The following is a 22,386-nucleotide window of genomic DNA, read 5'->3' as shown; positions in this document are numbered from 1 at the left end:
ACCCACCTGACAGCCCACTGTCTTCTTGTGCTCCTTGCTGCTGGTGTCCCGGCCCTTGTCCGGTTTGATGCTGAGGCGGGTCCGGCCCCCGGTGCCGGGCACCTGACCGGTGGGGGTGGTCGCCTTCTCCTCGTCCTGGAACAGCTCCACCAGCAGGTCGAACTGGAAACGGCAGCCCGGTTACAGTTAGCAAAAAAAAAACAAAAACAAAAAAACGGCACAAGGGGAGACGCTTCAGGCTGAAAGCCAGAGTCTCCCAGCCGTGCCACTAGGCTCTTCTTAAGCTTTGCCCAAAGCAATGACAGCAAATGTGCTTTAGTGCCTCATAACCACTGAGAGACGTTCTTACATTTGAACATTTCATGAAACGAAACATAAGTGTTTGTTGCTTTTAGACGGGATAGTTAATCAGACTCAAATACGTGAGTAGAGGTCACACGATCAATCTATTAGTTTGAAAGTTAAAAAAGGAATAGGAAAAACAAACATGGTGAAAACGTTAAAAGTTTGGTCATGTATGGCAAAACGAAGGTCATACATGACCGGGTGGCGTAACCATAGAGTTAGGACGTAAACACTGTCAGTCACGTGACGCTGAGGTTACATGATGAAGATGCAGCTTCACGGCGCCATGCTGCTTCTCTAACCGCCTCGTTAAGCAGGGCAGCCGCTTCAGCTCTCAGCTTCACTCTGGAAGATAAAAACACTCTCCCTCCTTTGTTCCTGACTGAAGAGAAGAGTCCTGACTTCTCCCCCCCGCCCCCCGCAGAGCCACTGTTGCTCCAGCCCCCATGCAGCACACACACACACACACACACACACACACACACGCACACACACACACACACACACACACACACACACACACACACACACACACACACACACACACACAATGTGAAACTCCTTGGTGCGCGCAGAGCGAAATAACTCGGTGCCACAAAGAGAGAAAGAGAGAGACGACGAGGGAAGAAAGGCAAGAAAAGCTAAATGAAGAGCTACAGGCACACCGGCGCTCTCAGAGCGCTTCTGTTTACCTTCTGTTGGCGGGGAAGGTTGTCATGATGAGGACACGCACACGCACACACACACACACACACACACGCACACACACACAGACAGACAGACAACAGATGGACACACAGTTACAAAGAAACACATGGCATTAAAGGAAAAAGTTTAAAGGAAGTTAAAAAATGATTATCATCCTGCTCTAAACAAAACAGAACTTAAAAATGTAAATAAAAGAGGATAAATGGATAAAAACATGACTTAAAAACAAAGTTAAGAGTTTCCAGTGAACCAGGCTGATGTAAAGTTGGTCAATAATATCCATGTGGAAACATGTCGGCTCTTAGTTGTTGAGTTGTTCTTTGCTCTGTGGAGAGTCAGGCTGTGTGTTTGTGTGGGTTTCTCTAAAAACAACAATCAGTCTCTCTAGGAAGTTTAGATTGCAACGATTCATGCAAATTCCCTCATTTGCAAATTTTGTGGCGGGCTTGCAATTTTCAGCTGTCATCACAACTTTTCTGCAAATCTGACCAAACAGTTTAACGTTTTCTTAATATCCATCTTTTCTGACCAATCATTGCAACACAGGTGAATTTTGACCAATTAATCCCCTTTATCCTAATCTAGATTAACTTCCTGATCATGACGTTTCGTCAGTGTTTTTTGTAATTTAGATTGTTTGGGTTTTTTTTGCAGAAAACATTTGATAATGTTCCTACTATAAGTACCATTCATGTTAATTTGAATGACCAATGTGAAATTCTTCTTTTGCACTTTGACCCCCTCATCAGGTAATGATTTTATTTGTATAAACTTTATTTGCACTTCAACTATTAACCATGTTGAAATCCTAGTCTTTTGGGATGCATATGTGCTACAACTTCAACATTTTGTAAAACGACATGCCAAAAATAAAGTTAATAATAATAAAGCTAATAATGATAATAATAATTAAATTTCAACTTTGACCAGAACATTTTGAAAAAGATTCAGCAAAATTAGTAGTTTTAGGCTGGAACAATCACAAAAAGACATCGCTGCGTCCTGGAAGAACCGAAAAAAGTTGAATAAATGAATCTGTTTTAGTGAAATTCCTGTATTTAGGAATCTCTGGAAATTAGTGAAATCCAGCAATACTATTGTTGTATATGTGGATTATTTCATCCACAACTGCTTTCTGTCGGTCACATCCAGCCTCAATAAAATACACGGAGTTTGTGTCGTGACGAAATGTGAAAAAGATGGAAGAGCATGAACACTAATCGAACCACCGCAGACGACTCTGATGTGATTTATCGCAGCGACGGCAGCAGACAGCTACTTAATTAAAAACAGAGTTCAGCAGTTTTATTTCTCGCAACGTTTTGAATGATTAGCCACTAATTAGCCACTAATTATGAATATTACCTTCAAAAATCGGGAGCATCATTGAGGCTCCAGTGAAGGAAATGAAGTGAATCACATTGAAATTCATACCTGATCGTTTATCATTTAGGATGAATCTAAAAACAGAGTCTTCACTCTGCTGTCAAACTGTTTGACCAAAGTGTCGACTCGCACACGAAACGATTAGGTTAGCTGTGCGGAATCTAAATCTCATTAGGAGTTAATTATTCCCTGAACTTGATTGTATCCAGTGTGTTTGTGTGCGTTTGTGAGCATTAGGAGGTCTGGTTAGAGTTGTTAAAGTCTAATATTTCACATCCTCTTACCCAGCTCTGCTCCTGCTCAGCTCTATAAAAGAACAGCTGAAGGTCAGTGTGAGAGAAACAGTCGTAGCTTACATGTGTGTTGATTAGCGTGTGCAAAGTAACAAGTGAGTTATTTTGTAAAAGGCCCAAATAATAATAATAATTAAAAAAAAGAGACACTGGCTTCATTTAAGCTTGTAAAGATCGCTATGCAAGTATGTGTGGGTTTTAGTTTGAGCTGCAAATACAAAACCACGACAACATATCCTAAATAGCTTCATGATAAATTATTCAGAGAATAGTTGTAACAAGCTGCTCAAATGTTTTAAATTAAAATGTCACATTTGGCGTTTATTTCATTTTGTTCTTATTCGTCTTGGACAGTTCACACAAACCAGTTAAACTCTGACTGTGTTTAAGATTGAAATTAAACCTGAATGTGCGTTTAAGAAAATGCTGAGTTGGACTAATATCACTATTCTAATGCGGCCAGTGGAGGGCGCTGTTTCCCCTTTTCATCCAAATGATGTCGATAGCTGGAGAACCTCACAGCTCATCCTCAAGAAGCAGCTGCCTTCCTTTATTTATTTCCCTGAATTTTATTTATTTTGACACATTTTTTAAGCTCATCATCCTTTAACTAGACAGTCAGTTTGATTCGTTTCTGGCCGGACAAACCGTGATGGCGGTGCGGTGCGTCTCACCTTGCTGGCCTTCAGCACATGGATCTGCTCTTCGTTTACTGTGTCCTTGTTCTTCTCCAGGAAACCCTCACACTGATACTCAACCTGCTCGACAACAACAGCGACTCAAGATCCTAACGCACATTTTGTGTTTGGACATATAACGTCAAGCATAGGACAGATTAAAGTTTGAAAGAGGCACAGATTACAGCACAACAGATGATACGAGGAGACTGATCTGGTCTGGACTGAAATCAGTGCAGCACAATTATCAATACAAAGAACTTTAAAATAAATGTAACACAATATATATATATTTTGTCTAGGAACTAATTCGCCTTTTTTCTTAATTTTTAGAAACAATTATTTAATAAATAAGCTCATAATAAACATTGGATAAAACAAAAACAAAAAAAATTATACATTAATCTATAAAACTGACAGTGAGAAATTCACCTTATCAGCAAAGTGTTGGATGATGAAGGCGCGGTTGGACATGCGCGGCTTCTCAAACAGGGAACACGTCTTCAGGTGAGTGTTGTACAGCTTCTGAGCCCAGGAGTCATCAGAACCTTTCGGCATCTGAGGAAAACGGAAAGAAAACAAGCGATAAAGCAGCGAAGCAGCATCACCTGGTTCTGCAGATGATTTAGAAAAACGTTTCTGCTTGGGTCACGATGCAACGCGACCAATTCAGAACTCGACAGTCTAGAAAACGACGTTGAAAAGATTTGAGTCTCATAAGATGAAATATTTGAGGCGATGACGTAAAATTGAGCAGGACCAGTGACAAAATGAAAGTTTCTCACATGTGTGGGAGGGGAACATTTGAGGAAACTGATTGCTTGGTAGTGACATGTCCAAAGACAAATATGAATCTGAAGTCCAAAAGCTACTGAAAAGCAATCTTTACTTTTGCTACTTCTTTACATGAATCATTGACTTCGCTTCCACCTGTAGCATAAAAATGTTTTTCATATCTCAGAAGGTGCAACAAAGTGGAGATTTGTAGTGATTTAAGATAAAAAAAACAAACAAAACACATGACATGCAGTCTAGTTGTGCATCGATTGCAGTTTTCTGGCCAATCACGATCCTTAAAAAGCCGTACCTGGCAACTCCCATGTTTTAATCTAAAACATGGGAAAGGTAGCGACAAACTTGCAAAGTTGTAAGCAGTGAGGTGGCTACTGTTTACCGCGTACATACAAGATCGGATTTTTGAGTTTTATGAGCATCAACCCTCTGCAGCTTGTGCATAAAAGCCTTGGAAACATTTTCCTGACTTCATATGAGAAGATGAAGTCATGTTTGCTGTTCTGACTCGGTACCTTGCACTCCTCGTCCAGCAGGTCCAGGATGCCCATTTTCGCTTCTATGAGGTTGATGCAGGGCTGATTGTCATAGAAGTCGATCAGAGTCCAGGGGATCTGCTCCTTCATGTACTCCTCCTGCTCGAGCTTGAACACGTGCTGTTTTCATACAAAATATGCAAGCAAACAGCAATTAAAAGGCAGTTTAAAAGTCCAGGAAATGTTTGGTGGTGTGAATAATGGGAAGCCTAGTGGATAAATCGACGCTGCTCACCATGTTGAACTGTTGCTGCAGTTTTTCATTCGCGTAGTTGATGCAGAACTGCTCAAAGCTGTTGATTTCAAACGTTTCAAACCTAAACAGTCAAAAGATAAATCACTGGACTTGCACTATAAACCTACTAAATGTACATACTGATGTAAAAGAAGAAAACAAAACAGCAAATTATGTACTTTTTCCAATCACTGTGGTACAATCAGATTTTTACCAGAGCTTGAAGGGACATTACACTGAATGTCTAAATGCAAGTTGGTGCACTGGGACAACTATAAGTCACGCCCTCCACTAAACCGCCCATAATAGAAGAAATATTAAAAGAAAATATTGATAAAAGCTAAGCTAGAAAAAGTAATATATCATATGATATGTTGGCCCTCGTCAGATGGGACCGAAACGTTTTTCTGCAAACATGCTACGTGTGGCATCATGCTAAACATGAGACATAAGACAGGTGCAAAGCAGCAATTTGGAATGGCTTAGTCAAAGTCCAGAGCTAAATCCAACTGGTAATCTATGGCAAGTCTCAATAGATGTTAATGAGAGGTCCCCATCAAATCTGAGTGAAGTTGTTAAAATGGGAAAAGATTTTTCTCATTAGCTGCACAAAATTGTAAAGAGACACAAACCCCTCAAAAACAAAAACTTTTCCCGGAGTTAAGGTGAACAGTTGTGAAAAATCTGGGCATAATTTTTCATGCCACCGTAGCAGAGACTCTGCTGGTTTCACCAATGGAAATGAAAGACTTTTTAAGGCCATGATGAATAAAATGTCAGACCGGGATCTCAGAAATGTAGGAACTTCATCCAATTCAAACTGGCAATAAATCTGAACTCACCAGTGACAGAAGCAAAACAGCGAGTATGTTAGCTACCATTAGCCTCAAGTGACTCAAACTTTTCCCGGACAGAAAAGTCCCTCAAGAAAAAAAACCACATATATGATATACCACAAATTTAAGACTTGTTTTAAGGCCAGTGTACTTTTTCAAATGTGAATTTAAGACATTTTAAGGTCTTAACTTGAGATATAAAAATATAAGACTTCATAAGGATGTGCAGACGCCTCATGTAGGTGAAGTGATCCTGCACTGACTGCACCTCATTTCTACTATTTACATCTTCCTGACTCTTCATTGGCCATCAGCCTCCCGATCCACCAACCACAGCTCAGCTGCTGCTCGTACGAACCCATAGATGTCCAGGACTCCGATGAAGGAGTGTTGCTTGACGTTGGTGACCAGAGCCTTGTTCACATGCTCTACGATCCAGTTGAACAGCTTGGCATAGATATGTTTGGACAGAGCGTCGCGAGCGTTGGTGGCCTGAAGCCGGGGGAGGGGCTTGATGTAGGTCTCCGTGGCTGTCTTCAGCTTCCTGTGGCACAGCCACTGGGACATGTCCTGATAGGTCACGCCCACCAGCTCGCAGAACGCCGTCAGGTGGCGATTGTTGGGCTGAAGCAGAAAGCCGAAAATGTTCATCTTCTAAATACGTCAGGAGAAAATTTATTTTTTTTAAATCATCATTAAACTAGTACTTTCTGTTTATCTGGATCATTGTCACAACAAGCAGATTTTGCTGGATGATAAATTGACCCAGAACCCTGAAAATGGCAGCGCAAATGCAACTTTCATTTGTAAAGAAATCTCCATGTTAAATATCAAAAATAAAATGGGACAACCAACAGCAATAAAAAAAAAGGAAATGAAAATCACTCACAGCCGAAACCACACATAAAAACGCATCATGAAGCCTCCGTAAACAAAACTGCCCTTCAAAAAATATCAGTCATCATAATGGAAATCGTCAATTTTAATTTATCATGCGATGTAATTGATTAATACTGTGACAGCTTTATGTATCTATGTAAATATATCTCCAGAACAAGTTCTAGGAACCACGTGTTTACTGCGGACTAAAAAAAAAAAAAAACAATAAAAAACGAAAACCAGCCTCCTCACAGCAATAATGCTGCTGTCTGAGTCTCTGTCCTTTATCTCCACGTTTCCAAGGTGAAGAATAGCAGCCAAGACCTGGAACAGGCCGATCTGATACGACTCGTTTATACCTGCAAAGACAGACAAACAGATTCATCCTACACTTGGTGTCTGCTGCATTTTAGGAGGACAAATTCAGCCGTTGGAGGTGCTAATGGAGAACGTGCAGAAACATAAAACACATGCGTGTGTGTGTGTGTTTTACCCAGGAGTGTGAAGGCGTGGCGAGTGGTGCGAAGCTCTTTGGCGTCGTCTACACCTTCGATGACGGGACTGCGGCCCTGCCTGGTGTAGAGGAAGTCGTTTGCGGTGCCTGAGGGGAGAAAGGTGGACTACTCCTCAGTATTTGATTTTAGATTGTGCAACAAGGGTAAATATGTTAAACACAAACTGTGATGATTCTCCTCTCTACAGACATGGGTTTCAGCTGTCAGGTTGTCAACTTAACACACTAAGTTTTAACTGGACACAGTGCTTTGCTGTTAAATGTCAACACTGGCCATTTCCTTCTCAGAAAGAAGATGGCACAAGTCTAGAAATTAGGAATCAGACAAGGTTTATTTGAAACGTCGTCCTGAGAACATTCCCTCTCCGGTCAGCCGCCATGTGATCATCGGCTGAGTTTCTGCAAAACAAATGAAATCAAAAGCACTTCTGTGTGAGAGCGATGAAACCCAAACCTTCACACAATCACGTTCTTTATACACATTTAACACTTAATTAACACTGTTGCCTGGCAACAAGAGGCAGTACCAGGACTGTGACAGCCACTCCATTAACAGATCCAGGAAGTCAGCAGGAGAGGAAAAGACAGCAGCTGTGACTCTGTGTGTGTGTGTGTGTGTGTGTGTGTGTGTGTGGTGTGTGTGGTGTGTGTGTGTGTGTGTGTGTGTGTGTGTGTGTGTGTGCGCGTGCGTGTGTGCGTGTGCGCACGCGTCTGAAATCAGGATGAGCAGGTGCAGGTCCGCAGTGGGAGCCTGATCAGCTCAGAGAGCAAGTTGGTCCAGCATGACTGGATCCGTCTGAGTTGACATGAAACATGACTCGTTGTAGAGATGATTTAAGACAGGAAGTGTTCAAGCACGGAGCAGCTACAACTTTAGTTTTAAACAATACACACAATGTAATACACATTCTAAACATTTCTCTGAAAGGGAAAGCTTTCAGAAATATGTTTGCGAGAATTAAGGCAAAATGCATTTCTAAACAGATTTTCATCACTCCCCGTTCTCCACGTCTTGCTGGCACCGATATCAACTGAACTCCTACTTACAAAAAGGAAAAATTTGGATTTTTTTTATTGATTTATTTTTTAACCTGTTTTTAAAACCATCGAGATTAAAAACCTCTTCTTCAGGGGAGTCCTGGCCAAAAGACAGCAACAAATATCCAGAAATATTTAGTGGCACAAAAAGCCTGAAATCTTACAGAAGCTCTAGTTGAGGTACATTTTAAAATTAAAGTCGGTAAGACACCTCCGCTTATTAATAAATTAATATCAGATCATTATACTTGTGCTGTTACTTTATTAAGAGCAAAATGGTAAAAAGGTCTGGTGTTTAGGAGTGCACTGATAAGTAAAAGAAAAATGGTTTCAGCCAATACTGGAATCGGCAGAAAAGTGCAGTCGCTGAACCCGTACAGGCGCAATAAACACATTTCTTTGAATACAGTTTCGAACTTTTGGTAAATTGTTTATTTATGGGTAACTAATCTAAAATAAAAAGAAAGGAACTTTAACTAAATATGTCAATGAACAAGGATATTTTAACCGATTTTTTTTCCCGGTGTAATTGAACGGTAAGTGAGGAGGTTCGTGTAACTTACTTAGTCTCAGATTCTTGAACTCAGGCTGATTAGCTGATGCACAGAGTTGATAGAAGATGTGGTAATTCCTCTCCTCGTCCGCCTGAAGAGCAGGAAGAACAAAGAACATCAACCTGACAACACACAAGCTACAAGAACTATGACTAGGACCTACAATAGAATACATACATATGCATATTTTTCAAATCATTATAGGAGTACTTTGGATTAGAAGTGTCACGACTTGACACTTTTAAAACCAGAAGATCGGGAATTATCACTTTTCTCCAAGGCACGCAAACACACTTACAGGAAATAGAAACAAATCATGGCCTCCCTGCATTAAACTCCCAGCAAAGAACATCAGTATTAACTGAAAATCAGTGCATCAAAATCAAAACCTCAAAATATGCAGTCTGGCACCTGTAACTCACACTCGCCACGCATGAAGACAAGCGAGAAGAAAAAGTAAATGCTTTTCTCCGCAACATCCTCATTCCTCAACTGCGCCGTCTATGACACAAAAACACACATCTGTTCTTAATTTAGAAGCTGCCTTCCTGGATCTACGAGTAAGTCAGTAAGACCTGATGAGCACGCACATACATGCAATAAAAACCAAGTTACATAGAAGCAAAGGGAAGTGAGTTTTTAAATTGGACTGAACAAACCAGACACTCAGAAAGAAAAGGAAAAGGAAAGTAGAGTTTATAAACAAGGAAGTAACTCCTGAATACCTGGTCTGCACAAAACTAGCCTGACAGCTATTGCTTAGCCAAATAAAAAAAACGTCCGATTACACTGACACTGATGAACTCTCACTATGAAATATCACATTTAATTTTGGGCATTCTTTGAAGGAATGAAAGCCATCTCTTCTTTTAAACATCTGTCCTAGATAAAGCCAAGGATTGCCATATTGGAATATCTCCAATGTGACCATAAAGCAAAGGTAACAGCTTCGTTGGGCAGGCCTGGTTTGTTTGGTGACTCGGTACAGTCGGCACGAGGTGTGACAGATTCATTTCTTCCTCTGAAATATCCATTTTAATTTCCTAGATGATGCAGTGGCTTGCAGAAATCTCTCACTCCAAAGTTTTCACATCACATCGACTTCCAGAAAACAGACCGTAATGTATTTGAGATAGATTGACAAAGTTGCTCATTACTGTGAAATAAAGGCCTTTTTTTAATTTCACAAATAAAAATTAGAGAGGTTTGGCAGCTCCTTCAGACTAGCCAGCAACAATTAGCAAATGCCTGGTGGAGCTGTGAATCTGTTGGGCTCATTGTAGCAGCTACTTCTCAGTGAATCACTGGTAAAACTGTTGTTAAAGGGTGAAGAGAGGAGCCATGTTGTTATATCTTCCTGAAGGCGGAGTTTCAGAAAGAGCAGCAGTTAGAAAGTGACCAGGTTGCGTCATAAATCCCACGTGTAGCTACACACAGGTGTAGCTGAATGCACTGCTACACGTGTAGCTGTGCATTCAGCCGTGCATTTGTGCCCTCACCTGGAACACCACTCTGGATTTCTCCAGCAGATATGTCCTCATGTTGGCCCCGATGATGCGATATCGATTGTCAAAGCCGATCTCAATGTATTTGCCAAAGCGGCTGCTGTTGTCATTCCGGGTGGTCTTTGCGTTTCCGATGGCCTGAAAAAAAAGAGAGTCACATTATGCTAACAAACATTTTACGGTCATTTAAGTTTATTTATTATCATTTTATTTGTCAGTAAAATTCCTTGGAAAAGTACCTAAAGAAATAGAGCGAAATCAGCCTATTTTCATAACTCTCCAGTCATGAACTCTAAGATGATAACTAAGGACTGTAACTGTCTGGGAAGTAGCTGTTGGTTTTTTTTGCAATTTCTCTGGACATGCCAAAGTCCTTTGGAGTGAATTATCTGGAGAGTCCACTCTTGTATTGTTTGGAAATGCCCTTATAACCCTTTCTAGAGTGATGGGCAGTAAAGGCTTCTCTAAGCCTCCAGTGTATTATAAACCTGGTGGGCCACCAGGCTAAATCCCCCTAGCTAAGCGCCATTTCTTTATTTTAAATAGGGTTTCTCATACACCGGTAACAGTGACAGTAAAGACGGATTAAGCTCGGTTTACAGTTGACGGGTTGGACTGGATGCGCACCACCCTCCTCCTGCAATTGGGGCTTGGTCTCACAAGCTATTATTTCCAAATGATGATGCCTGCTTGTGGAAATTTCTGTAGAAATATTGATTCATTTATTTGAGGTAATATTTCAGTCATTTTAGAAGTTTAAACTATAGCAAATGCGTGTTTAACAGATGAGAACAAAGACGTATTCTCCTTTAAGGAATCAGTTCTTCTACACACACTGCCTTCTGAGCGACTGGATGAATTCAAATGACTCAACAGCAATCAGACCCCCATCCTTTGAGCATCATTGATCAATGAGCCCTGGAGGAATCATCAGCAGACGGGTGGAGCCACATAAACACACACACACCCACACATCAAAGCTGAATACCAGCTAGCCTGAACAGAATTAGATTAAGCACGAGCGCAGCGGGTTCTTGCTGAGTTAAGGCCAAACACACAGCCTTTCACTGCAGACAAGGAAGCATTCAGCAGAGCAGGTATTCCAATCTCTGTCAGCATCAGCCAAGCATGAGCAAACAGCGCACACACCCCGACTCCCTCTCTCCCCGTCAAACGGGCATTCACACAGGCGGGTTCTGTGAAATCGGCGAAGGAGGCTGATGCAACCATCTGCTCTAAATCCAGGTTTACAGGCGGCGGTGACATCACCGCTGCGACACGAGGAGAAAGACGTTTATTCATTCTGCGAGCCCATCCTCGAGTGGCTAAAGACGGATGTGAGCACGGTGGCGAAAAAGGGACCAACAGAGCGGACGGACGGCGAGACTAAGAGGAGAAAAAGGCAAAAGAAAAACGGAAACGGTGGAGGGGAAAACTTCTGCTGGCACAGATCATAGAGAGAGGTGGAGAGGAAGAAGGGAGGAGTCAGTGGATCCAAATGAAGGAGAGAGGACAGGATCCCTTATTGAAATAAAGAGCGCTTGTGGATACAGGAACGCAAAGACATTCAGACTTAAAAATATAAAAAAGAACTGTGTCAGGGAGTTCAATATGACAAAGCACATCCTTAGATATCAGGTTCTTTTCCTGGACAATACAAAGTTCTGATTTTCTGCAGACTGATTTATCCAATTCTTTTTTAGTGTTTGTTTTCTAAGCCTCCTGCGGTTTTAACCCCTGACGTGTTCACCCTGTGCTTTTACAAGGTTTTTTTTTTGTATGGTTTTGGGAACTGACAGTCTGTCAACCCCTCCTCCCTCGGACCTCTCCTTGGTTTGCAACTTTTGATTACTTCTCTTTAATTTGCCACTGTAATGTATTTTTTCGTGTGTATTGTGTTCCGTTTTTTTCTCATAAAGCACGTTGAACTGCCCTGTGCAATTCAAATGAACTTGAGTCAAACAGATTTCAGTCAAGGGCAAAGCAAAAGCATCATAGTTCATGCTACTGAATGATGTGTTTCTAAACTGAAAATAGCGGGAGTTATTTAATGTGATGCATTCAATGGGCAATGGAAACATTTATTTAGATTTTTAGGTTTTTTGACAAGACGATTAGCAATTAAAGCCAAATAGAGAAAAATTGGCAGATTCAGATTTATTGCAAAAAGACTGGAATCTCTCTAAATGTCAAACTTTCTATTTAATCCATTCAGGATGAGAGACAGGGGACCTGATATCCTGGCATTTCTCTGACTTATTTTGTGTCCTTCCTTTCTTTTGTTCTTTATGTTTTGATGCAAAGAAAAATCGGTCTATTCCAGTCTCTGGTCGATTGATCGGTGCATCTCGAGTACTTTTCTAGCGATCAAACTAGTTTTCTTACCTCCATGATGGGGTTGGAAGCCAAAACCTTCTCTTCTACGTTGGCCTCGCTGGCAGAACCACTGACTGTAGCAAAGTACCGCATGGCATATTTGGCTGAGACAGTCTTTCCTGCTCCGGACTCTCCACTCACGATAATAGACTGGTTTCTCTCATCTCTGGCAAATAATAATAATAAAAAAAGTTACATTATAAGATGGAAACTGATGTTCAAAGTGAAATACATGACAAAAGCTAAGGTCATGTTGAAAGTGGATCATGCTTGTTGGTATCTATTATTGTTTTTAGTTTATCCCATCATCTTCTCTTTTAGAGTGTTTATGGTCAAATGTGAATAATCAACACTTACAAGTTGCACAACAGTTATCAGCATACAAGTCTGTTTGAAAATTAATCTTCATGTATGGCTGGGCCCACTGCCACCGTTTCTGCTTGTGAGCTCTGGTTATGGGGGCCCAATAGTCGGTTCATGCACCGCAAGACTCTGGAGGATCCTCCACCTTGAGGTTCCAGAGGCACCAGCAGCTTCAAATCACTGTTTGCTGCTTTGTAAGGGCCTTTTAACAGCTGCTCTCTTACTGCGATGAATTTGTCTGACAGAAACCTTCCTCGTTCTGCCTTTACCTGCACAAATCCATATTTGTTCTGAATCAGCCACAAATCTCTTCACGCTTCAGTTTTCATTAAATGTCTCATGTTTTCATACCTTGTCATTCGGCACTATACTATCTGATGATTTTCCTTTCTCTTCCCCAAACCAGTGGCCTGCTTAATAATGTGGAACATCCTTCTAAAGTAGATTAATTGAGCCCACCAGACAAACTAATCAACTAATTATAGTGATTCAAAGAGCCCTGACACACAATACCATCTATACATTTAATAGCACAACAAAATATTTCATCTTTATGACACTTAAATTCAATTTGCATAATAATTTGGAACACGGTGTAAATAGGTCGTAGTCAAAACTTCTCAATTTTATCTTCACCTGGTTCAGATTTACTAAAGGAATGCCATGTTATTGCATTTTTAGGCAATAAAATGTTTATTTTCTTACTTAAAGAAAGAAATTAACTATTTGTTGTGTTTGCCTCTTTCATGTATTTCTAATATTGAGGAAAGGCTTTAAGTGGTTCAATAAAAAAGTCAGTGGGACGTGCTTTCTTTAAAAACATATGATGAATCAATTCATCGTCAGAATGACTACAATAATCGTCTGTTTTGACAGTAGAACAGAGTTTGGTGTCTTCCCCTCTGTGTGGGCGTCTCCTTTGAGATCACATGAACAAGAAGAGAGTGGCAGACAGTGTGACCACCATGAGGTTATTTTGGGCTTTGACCTACAAACCCTGGAGAAAGAGGGAGTGCTGAGCTACAGGGAGACTGCAGCCAATGCTCCTCAGGTAACACACACACACACACACACACACACACACACACACACACACACACACACACACACACACACACACACACACACACACACACACACACACACACACACACCTTGCCATCTGCTTGTAAGCCTCCTCTGCCACGGCAAAGATATGTGGGTCCATGTCTCCCATGTTCTGCCCGCTGTAGGCGTTGATTATGTCCGTCCCATAGATCGGCAACGTCTCGTACGGGTTGATGGCCACGAGAACGATTCCTGCGAGAGAGAGAGAGAAATGCTCATCTGGTTTTACGTCAACGACACACAGCTGGCATGGTGACACGGCCAACATGTTCTGGCAGTGAGCGACAGCCGTTCATAAACGGTTTCCTCAGCTTAGAAGCACAGCGTACAGTATGAAACACGTTTCATCCAGTCTATAAACAAAAGACCGAAGCCGTGGAAGATCCGAATGTTCGGCCAGCTAACTGTGAAACGGCACACTTTGAAACGGTAGCCGCTTGTTAAAGATGATTGGTCCTGCTGCGATCGGCAGCATTTTCACTGGTTAGGCGACAGGAAGCGGACAACCTACCGCAGTAGGTGTAGATGAGCTTTGAGTCGATGAAGCGGACTTTGAGGTTGTGTAGCACGGCGGGCTCGTGGAGGTAGCTGAGGGCAGTGAGGTCGTTCTCGCCCACCAGGATGTCCGGGTTCCGCAGGTAGGGCAGGTTCTTCGTCTTGGGGTCCAGCTTGTGATCAATGGTCTGAGAATCAGAGACGACAAAACGGTTGAAAAATCAACAGAGACTCTACAGCGAGTACAGGACAGGTACACCTAGATGTAGACGGTGGGCGATCCAATACGGACTTTTGCAGCACTGTTATGATAGCAATGAAAATCACAATTTAAAAAGACACTTCACTTCTTCTTTCAGGTGACTTTATAGTTGTGACAGTATAGCACAGCTCTGGTAGCACCGCAGATATTATTCTTGAAAAATATTCCTACTTGAAATAGGCATCTTCTGCATTTAATAATACTTTTAAAATTCACTCAGTTTTTTCATTAACATGTTTGAAAATGGAGCTCTGAATTGAACAGACTATCGTCCTTGTGTCGGTCTGCTGGACATCTGACAAGTCAGTGATTTTATAGACCACAATATGTTCGTATTAAAATGTTTTATTGATATTATGGAGTAAAAGAAAAGTCCTGAACTTTTCGTTTTCTTTAGTTGTGATCAAATTCGCAGAGGTTCTTGAAATACACAAGTGTCTTTATATGAATGATAAATTAATGAGTTTTACTTTTTACTTTTTGAACTGACCAGGGTGTAACCATTACCGTTTTCTAGCCTGATGTTTAAAACCCCGTCCTGCCGATTCAGATTTGGGTCATTACAAATTTTTTTTCCCCGTCTGTAAAAAATCACGATGCAACAATGCACAAAAATATTGGCAAATATTTTCTCAAACATGTTTTGAAAATGCACAGACAGTGGTGGTTTTTGATTTGTGCTACATGGGCAGTTGCCCAGGGCGGCATCAGAAAACGGTGAGGCACCGAATATCTAGAAAATAAAATATGTCTTATCTGTCAGCTGTCCCTTGAACAAGCTTACTGCTACCTGAATCAATGTGTAGTGGAGGAAGTTTTCTTTAGCTCCAGTTAAGCACTGGGAGACTGCATTACCTGCTTTCTGTCGCTGAAAAATAAATCTGATAAGTGTTTGAATTTTAACTGGTTGGATAGCAGCAGAAGGAGGGGCTTTCCCATGTCACCATTCCTACAAGAGCAACGACTGCGTGTATATTTATATCTCAAGCTTACAAACTTAGACACAGCGATTAATCGCAAGAATGTGATTAAATTGATTACATTTTTTAAATTGATTGACAGCAGTAATTTCTGCACACATTGTCTATTTGCTTTTTATTGGATGTTGAAGTTGCTAGATTGTATTGATGAGTATGGCAGCAAGGTGACAAAATGTGAGAAAACTTTAAAGGATACAAATTCTTCTGCAAAATACTGCATATTGCTAATAATTCTCTGGAATACTGTACATATTAGTTGCACAGATAAGAGTTGCAAACCTTTGTAGGCGCATTTTATTAAAGGCAGAGGTAAAAGCAGCAACATGTGAGACGTACCGGCTCCTCATCTGAACTCGGTTATCTGGAAAAAAAGCATCTAAAAAAAACATTTTCTTCCCAGAAAGCTGCTGCCGAAGTTTGGAAACATTAAACGGACGGCGACGCAATCGGAGCCAAACACAAAACCTCTTTCACATGCTGGTGGGGCTTGTGGTTACGTTTAACATTTGAAATCACAAGAAGCATCATGGTAAATAGTTTGGCCAGCGTGTGCAGTAAAAGAAGTGCTTATTTGTGACTGCTAGAGGGACGACAGAGAGAGTTCATAGCGGTCTGTGTTTTATGTGAACGAATTAAAATGAGCTGATCCATTTGAAATGGTCGTTGGCGGCGTCTTAGCCTGAAAATCCCATTTGTGTGCTAATGGTTCGACCAATAAGCACTAATGAGACGCAGCAGAAGTAGAAGGGGAGGAGGAGTTACAAAAATAGAGAGACCACCACTCTTCCATGCGATGATCTCACCGTTCCATCCTCCAGCATGAGGTGAAGTGAGGCGTCGTCATTTTTGTAGTCCTTGGTGAGCTCGGCAGACTTCCACACCTCCTCCGCGTCGGGGATCCAAACCCGAGCAGACTGGAGGAAACAAGCAAAAGAAAAAAGAAAAAAGAAAAAGGAAGTTAAGTATGAGCAAAAACACATTAGTTAAATACAGACTTCCTGGTGTTTCATCCAAACAAATGAGTGAAAGTTGGTGGGGTGGCAGAAGGGTTTTCTTCTGCCAACAGCATGACTTGAGAGTAAACAGAGGGCTCTGTGTGTACGGAGTCATGAGCACCCGGCTCACAGCGGCCCGTAAAGTGGTGGGAACCGTCAATGGAGCGGCTCCTGATGGGCCGAGAATGCAGTTGTGGAAATGTCACACAGACGGATGTTGCGATAAAACTGGCTCTGACCTTATGGAGGTGTGACACAATGCGAGCAGCTGATCACGTCGAGACGTGTGGGAAACGCGCCAGCAAACGCGTCATCTGATCGGCTGAAGAATGAAATCGTAGCAAAGAAGATTGCTAAGATTTAATCAGAAAAATAAAGAATCTTTCCATTTAAAAAATAAAAAGTCTAAAAAACCGATATAAAATCAATTTGCGTTTTAAGTTCTCCCCCCGTTTGATACTGATATTGGAAATCGGCACACGATCAGCCAAAAAACATATCGGATAGTGTTGGCCTGCGTCTGGTATAAGCGTTTCACACCAGTCCGCCCCAGCATTTCCATCCAGCAGTAAGTGATGGGTCGTCCTCATACCTACTGCTGCTGACTATTGTTCTTTGTCTTAGTGATACCACTTGATGAACCCTTTTATGACAAAACAAATAATAAAAGTCAATATCGGTATCGATCAAAACACAAAGCTGCAATATCAGTATCAGAAGTGAAAAAGTTGTATCAGGACCAACGTGGTCATAGATAACATACATGAAGTTGTTGCTGAACTTACCTGCTGGTATTGCACATCAGTTTGTCATGTCTTTTTATTATTTTTCATATATTGCTAATAGACTGCTGGTTTAAAGAATACATTAAATAATATTTATCTTCTATTCCATTTACAGTCCCCGTCACCATCACTGCATCTTTACCAGGAGAGGCAATAATAGTCATCAGTTTAATTCATGTGGTTCCAGTGGTGAAATCTCATGCTGAGCAAGTTTTAAAAACCCAACCTTTAGAATATTTAGGGTTAAAGTTCAATCTGCTTATCGTAATCACTGGCATTTAATACTTCATTTTTTTAAATCAACAAGACACTACACAGCCTATAATACCCTACAATCATTCAGTGTCAATCTGATCACATTTTAGTTCATGGAAGGGCAACACACCCACAGCATTACAGGTCCTCCACCATACTCAACATTGGGCAGACCTCTATTTGTATAACATACTCTTATCCTTAAAAAGAAATTGTAAAAGAAAGAGAGAAGTAGACATCAACATAGGTCAGGAATAAGCCAGTGAGTGAATCTTTATTCATGTTTTTTGATAAATTCAATCAAAATGGGGCCAATTTTGGCGATTCGAGGGGAAAGGTCCAGTTCTGCCTCTGTGTTAGTACAATGTTTGCTTCAACTGTTACAGTTAAATGAATGGCAGTCAAATTTCAGTAACTTCAATATTGTCAAAAAGATCTGATCTCAACTGCTTCTCTCCACTTTGCTGTTTATCTAACATTCTCCCAAATAAAAACAGTTCCCACCACCGAAATATTAAATTACACTCAGTGGACAGGGCCAGCTGAGGCACATGACGATGAGCGCTTGGAGAATTTCTGCCGCGAGTCTGATAACGATTTCACTGCTTCCTTTGCCCTCGTTACATAAACTGCTGATGACAATTTCACAGAAGCCAAAGAAAGAGGCCTCATTGTAGAAGAACGCAAACTGGGTTTATTACGTCTGCTGCTCCACGACCGATCATCTGAATCATGACTTCATGGTCACACAAAACCCTCATCCGTCATACGACCCGGGCGGCTTGCGTCCGATACGGGCAGGAAAACTGGCAGGAAACAGAGGGTGGAATTGGGGCCCTTCACCAGCCAAATACATTTCAATTCAAGAAGAGGAAGGTCAGTTTTACCCGCCCAGTAACACCACTGGTGTGCTTGCAACTTGAAAAAGGGAACAGCCTTGAACTTTTACAGCCAACCTGTAGAAACAGCTGCTTTTAGACGAAAGATGCATCAATCAGAAGAAAATCAAAAACAGCCAATTTTCTTGTGTCGTAAAAATGTTTTTGTTTTTTTTAAACCGTCTCTCATCATAAGAAAAATCTCCCCATAATTATGTTTACCTCTATCAAACCTGAAGAAAATATCAATAAATTGGTATCGGCCAGAAAAAGTCAGATACCATTTTAGGATACTGCAAATACATTTTTTAAAAAGGAATGCGGTACTACACTTTTAACATTTGTTAATGGCACCTTGAATTAAATTTAAGACAGAAAAAAACGGCAGATATTAAGGATGGTTGGGGGAACTAGCTGCATTGCAAGCTAGTTGTAAGGACTGCAAGCAGCTATAAGCCCCGTAGTACCGAGCTTACACGTGATTTTGCATCGAGCCTCATACAGGATGGCAGCAGAAGTCAGACATTGGCCAAAACGAATATCATCCAGCCAGTCGGCCATAAATCTGCTCTTACCCCTGATAGAGGAAAAAAAAAAAAGCTCGCTGGCAAGCAATGGTAAATTAGCAGCTGGTTACTGGTAGCCTCAAATCACTGAAAGCAATGAAGATGTTTGGTGCGACTCAAACGTTTGCCTGACAGAGAAGTTGCCAGAGGAAAAAAAAAAAAAAAACATCTACATTTGAAAGTCCTGCCACGACAGAATTTATGACCAGTGATTTGAACGTGTACAACAATGTACATTTTTTCCTCTGCGTTTAGGACATTTTGAGCCCACGTTTGAGATGCATAAACTGAAAACTTCTTAAGGATGCACGGATGGCCTGAAGAACAAGCTAGTTTTAAATGAGAGCAACCGATCTGTTGCTCCTGGTGTCAGCAGGAAACCTGCCAGCATCAGTGTAGGTATCCATGATTTCCACAATGTCGAAATGTGGACAGAAACACAGAGATGTGCAAACACAGAGGAATCCATTGTTAAATATAAAATATTTCCAAGTCTGGTAAATGTAATGGAACAAATCTGTGTTTTCCTCTGTGCAGCCCTGACCGTGGCGTTCACAGTGAAAGGGCTGCTGTGTTGGTCTCTGCCTGGAAGCCTATTTGACCTGTTCACAGGGGCCTGAGCTCTTTCATATCGACAGAACGCATCTATAAAAATACACAATGTTTAAGACATTTCACAGAAACCACTTCAAGTACGTCTTGCAACTGAACTTTCTGATACAAGTTGAATTATCAAGGATTCATATCAGAATCGAGAGGAATAACTTTCCTCTTCTCTATTTAAAGGTATTCAACACACAAATGCACTTTTTGTTTGTTGCAGGTAAAATGTCCACAAATAATACATGAAAATAGTATATAAAATTATTATTAATCGTGCTGTGTAATACTGTCAAAATCCCAAAAGATCAGAAGACAAGACTGACATCAAATTTCTTAACATGATGACGATGAAAACTGAGATAAAGATTTTATATGGCCCTAAAGTACACAGTGTACATATCTACTTCTTTACCAGCTCATGAGCCATTTTTTTTTACTATAAGGACTGTAACACAGTCCTACAGAAACCATACAGTGAAATATAAAAGATAATCATGAGCAGATTATAAATGAATTACAAAAATTTAGAAACAGAAAATTATGTCAATTTTTTTTTTTTGTTTTTGCAAAGCCTATGTCCCAAATCACTCCATATATAAAGAAACCTGCTTATATGTTGAAAATTAGAGTTTTTTTTAATGCATTGAATTAGAATAATCTGATCTTGGACTTGTTGATTTGTGCATCGCTAATTTATTTGTAATCTTGGATTGACGGAGAGATTTAGGTCTTAGCAGTGGACTTCTTTTTGAGGTTATTATGGATTGTACAATTACAAACAAAAACTGACAGAACCCCCCCACCCCAGATATTTTAAGAAGTTTTTGAAATCTTGACACAGTTTGTTTTAGATGTACTATAGATAGAAAATTTCAGTTTTAACTACCTTTGAACAAATTAATGAGACATGAAAAATGGAAATGTTGGATTGCTAGTATAGATGCTGCTTTTCCACCATTTTGTTAATTCATTCCCATTTTTTTGCTCCCTGCAGGACACCGTCCCAGCCTCCAGCCTCCTAGCAACGGCGAAAGAAACTGAGAGGAGGATGGAGGCTAAAAATAGAAGCAGGGAGTTTTGAGCAGCATCGCATCGCTGCGCTGCATGAACACGCTTCCTGATCCCGATGATCATTTTCTCACAGAAAAAACAACAACAACCAAACACCCGCAACGCTCTCACTTCACACGTCGCTTCGGTTGACGCCCAAATATGTCAGAAAGTTGCTCACTTCGTTGCTTTCTGTGTGATTCACAGACAGGGGTTGAGTGGGAGACAAAAGAAAGAGAAAGCGGCACGGTTTTGACTGCAGGGGCAGTGAATCGTATTCATACACCAACTAAATCCCCTGGGTTCAACGGAGAGGAGAGCTGAAGGTTGAGACTGCACAACCAAAAACACACAAGCATGAATACTAAAAGTTTTTATGTGTCAAGGGCATCAGCCTGGGCGTCAGCACTGTGGCGCATTTAGGGAAACGTGAGGTGGAAAAAACAGAAAACAAAAAACGAGATGAATGAGGGAACAGAAACTCCAGCAGACGGCGGGATGAGAGTGAACGAAGCTGAGGCCGGCGTGTCGCTGGCGGAGGACGATAAAGGAGCAAAGACGTCAGAGCATGTGTGACATCAGAAATCACGTTACCGAATAAAAAGCCTCTCTCCACATGTGCTGCGTGCGTAACCTATGAGCAGGGGGGAGGAGGGGCGAGGAGGGGGATCTGCACAAATTGCAGCATGACAATAAGGACAAGAGGCGTGAAATCGGCGCGACGCAAACGTCCATCTGCGTTTGCGTCGCAGGTGTCCTGATGGGAAACGAATTGAGCCGTCGCTATTTTTCCAGGCCCTGGATATGATGCTCATAACCAGCTGCGATCCTCTGCTGCCTCTGCCACTGGATTTAACAAAGTTTTGAACGTTTGAGGAGACGTAACACAGCATACTGTTCGGACTTGTTCTCACATACTGATGGGAAAGGAAATGTTGGTGGAGTAATCAGGAAATGGTTTAATCAGATTTTCTGGCCAGAAACATAACTCCGACTCGTTTGTTTACAACTCTGATCGACTTTGCACCGATCGGCCTCTTCTTGGCCGATACCGTTTTCCAGGGGTCTTCGAGGTTTAATCTGCTCGCTTCACCTTTGACCCTTGATTGAGTTTTCTTCTCTAAGGACTAAAACTTATTTAGCAAAGAACCTGCAGCACATTTTTCTCTTTTCTGTTACAGTAATTGGAAAAGAAACAAAAAAAATATAATATTATGACTTGAATAAAAATGTGAATCAGTGAATCAGAAATCCGTTTTGGCCAAAAAAATCCTGATTCTTACTACAATACTACAACCTCTCATAAGTTTTCAGCAGCAACTTTCTTGTAGTTACTGCCTGCCACTCTCCTCATGCTTTTCTGTAATCAGCTT

General features: G+C 41.1%; 1 protein-coding gene across 6 annotated transcripts in view; it reads right to left on the bottom strand.

The window, feature by feature from the left end:
• Positions 1-22,386, bottom strand: part of myo5aa (myosin VAa) — a 52,555-nt gene that overhangs the window by 22,665 nt on the left and 7,504 nt on the right. For all 6 annotated transcript variants that reach the window (XM_055045077.1, XM_055045076.1, XM_055045078.1 and 3 more), the window contains exons 2-15: positions 16,685-16,795; positions 14,656-14,827; positions 14,192-14,336; positions 12,684-12,840; positions 10,293-10,436; positions 8,803-8,884; positions 7,181-7,288; positions 6,940-7,046; positions 6,167-6,432; positions 4,973-5,054; positions 4,717-4,857; positions 3,842-3,967; positions 3,407-3,490; positions 7-162 (exon numbers count right to left, since the gene is read on the bottom strand). In XM_055045077.1, the coding sequence (XP_054901052.1) occupies positions 7-162; positions 3,407-3,490; positions 3,842-3,967; positions 4,717-4,857; positions 4,973-5,054; positions 6,167-6,432; positions 6,940-7,046; positions 7,181-7,288; positions 8,803-8,884; positions 10,293-10,436; positions 12,684-12,840; positions 14,192-14,336; positions 14,656-14,827; positions 16,685-16,795 (1,881 nt within the window). The remainder of the gene's footprint in view (positions 1-6; positions 163-3,406; positions 3,491-3,841; positions 3,968-4,716; positions 4,858-4,972; positions 5,055-6,166; positions 6,433-6,939; positions 7,047-7,180; positions 7,289-8,802; positions 8,885-10,292; positions 10,437-12,683; positions 12,841-14,191; positions 14,337-14,655; positions 14,828-16,684; positions 16,796-22,386) is intronic.

This window comes from Poeciliopsis prolifica, unplaced genomic scaffold, assembly GCF_027474105.1.
Source record: "Poeciliopsis prolifica strain line A6 unplaced genomic scaffold, Auburn_PproV2 SCAFFOLD021, whole genome shotgun sequence".
Lineage (NCBI taxonomy): Eukaryota > Metazoa > Chordata > Actinopteri > Cyprinodontiformes > Poeciliidae > Poeciliopsis > Poeciliopsis prolifica.
This window is presented reverse-complemented; position numbering and strand designations above follow the sequence as displayed.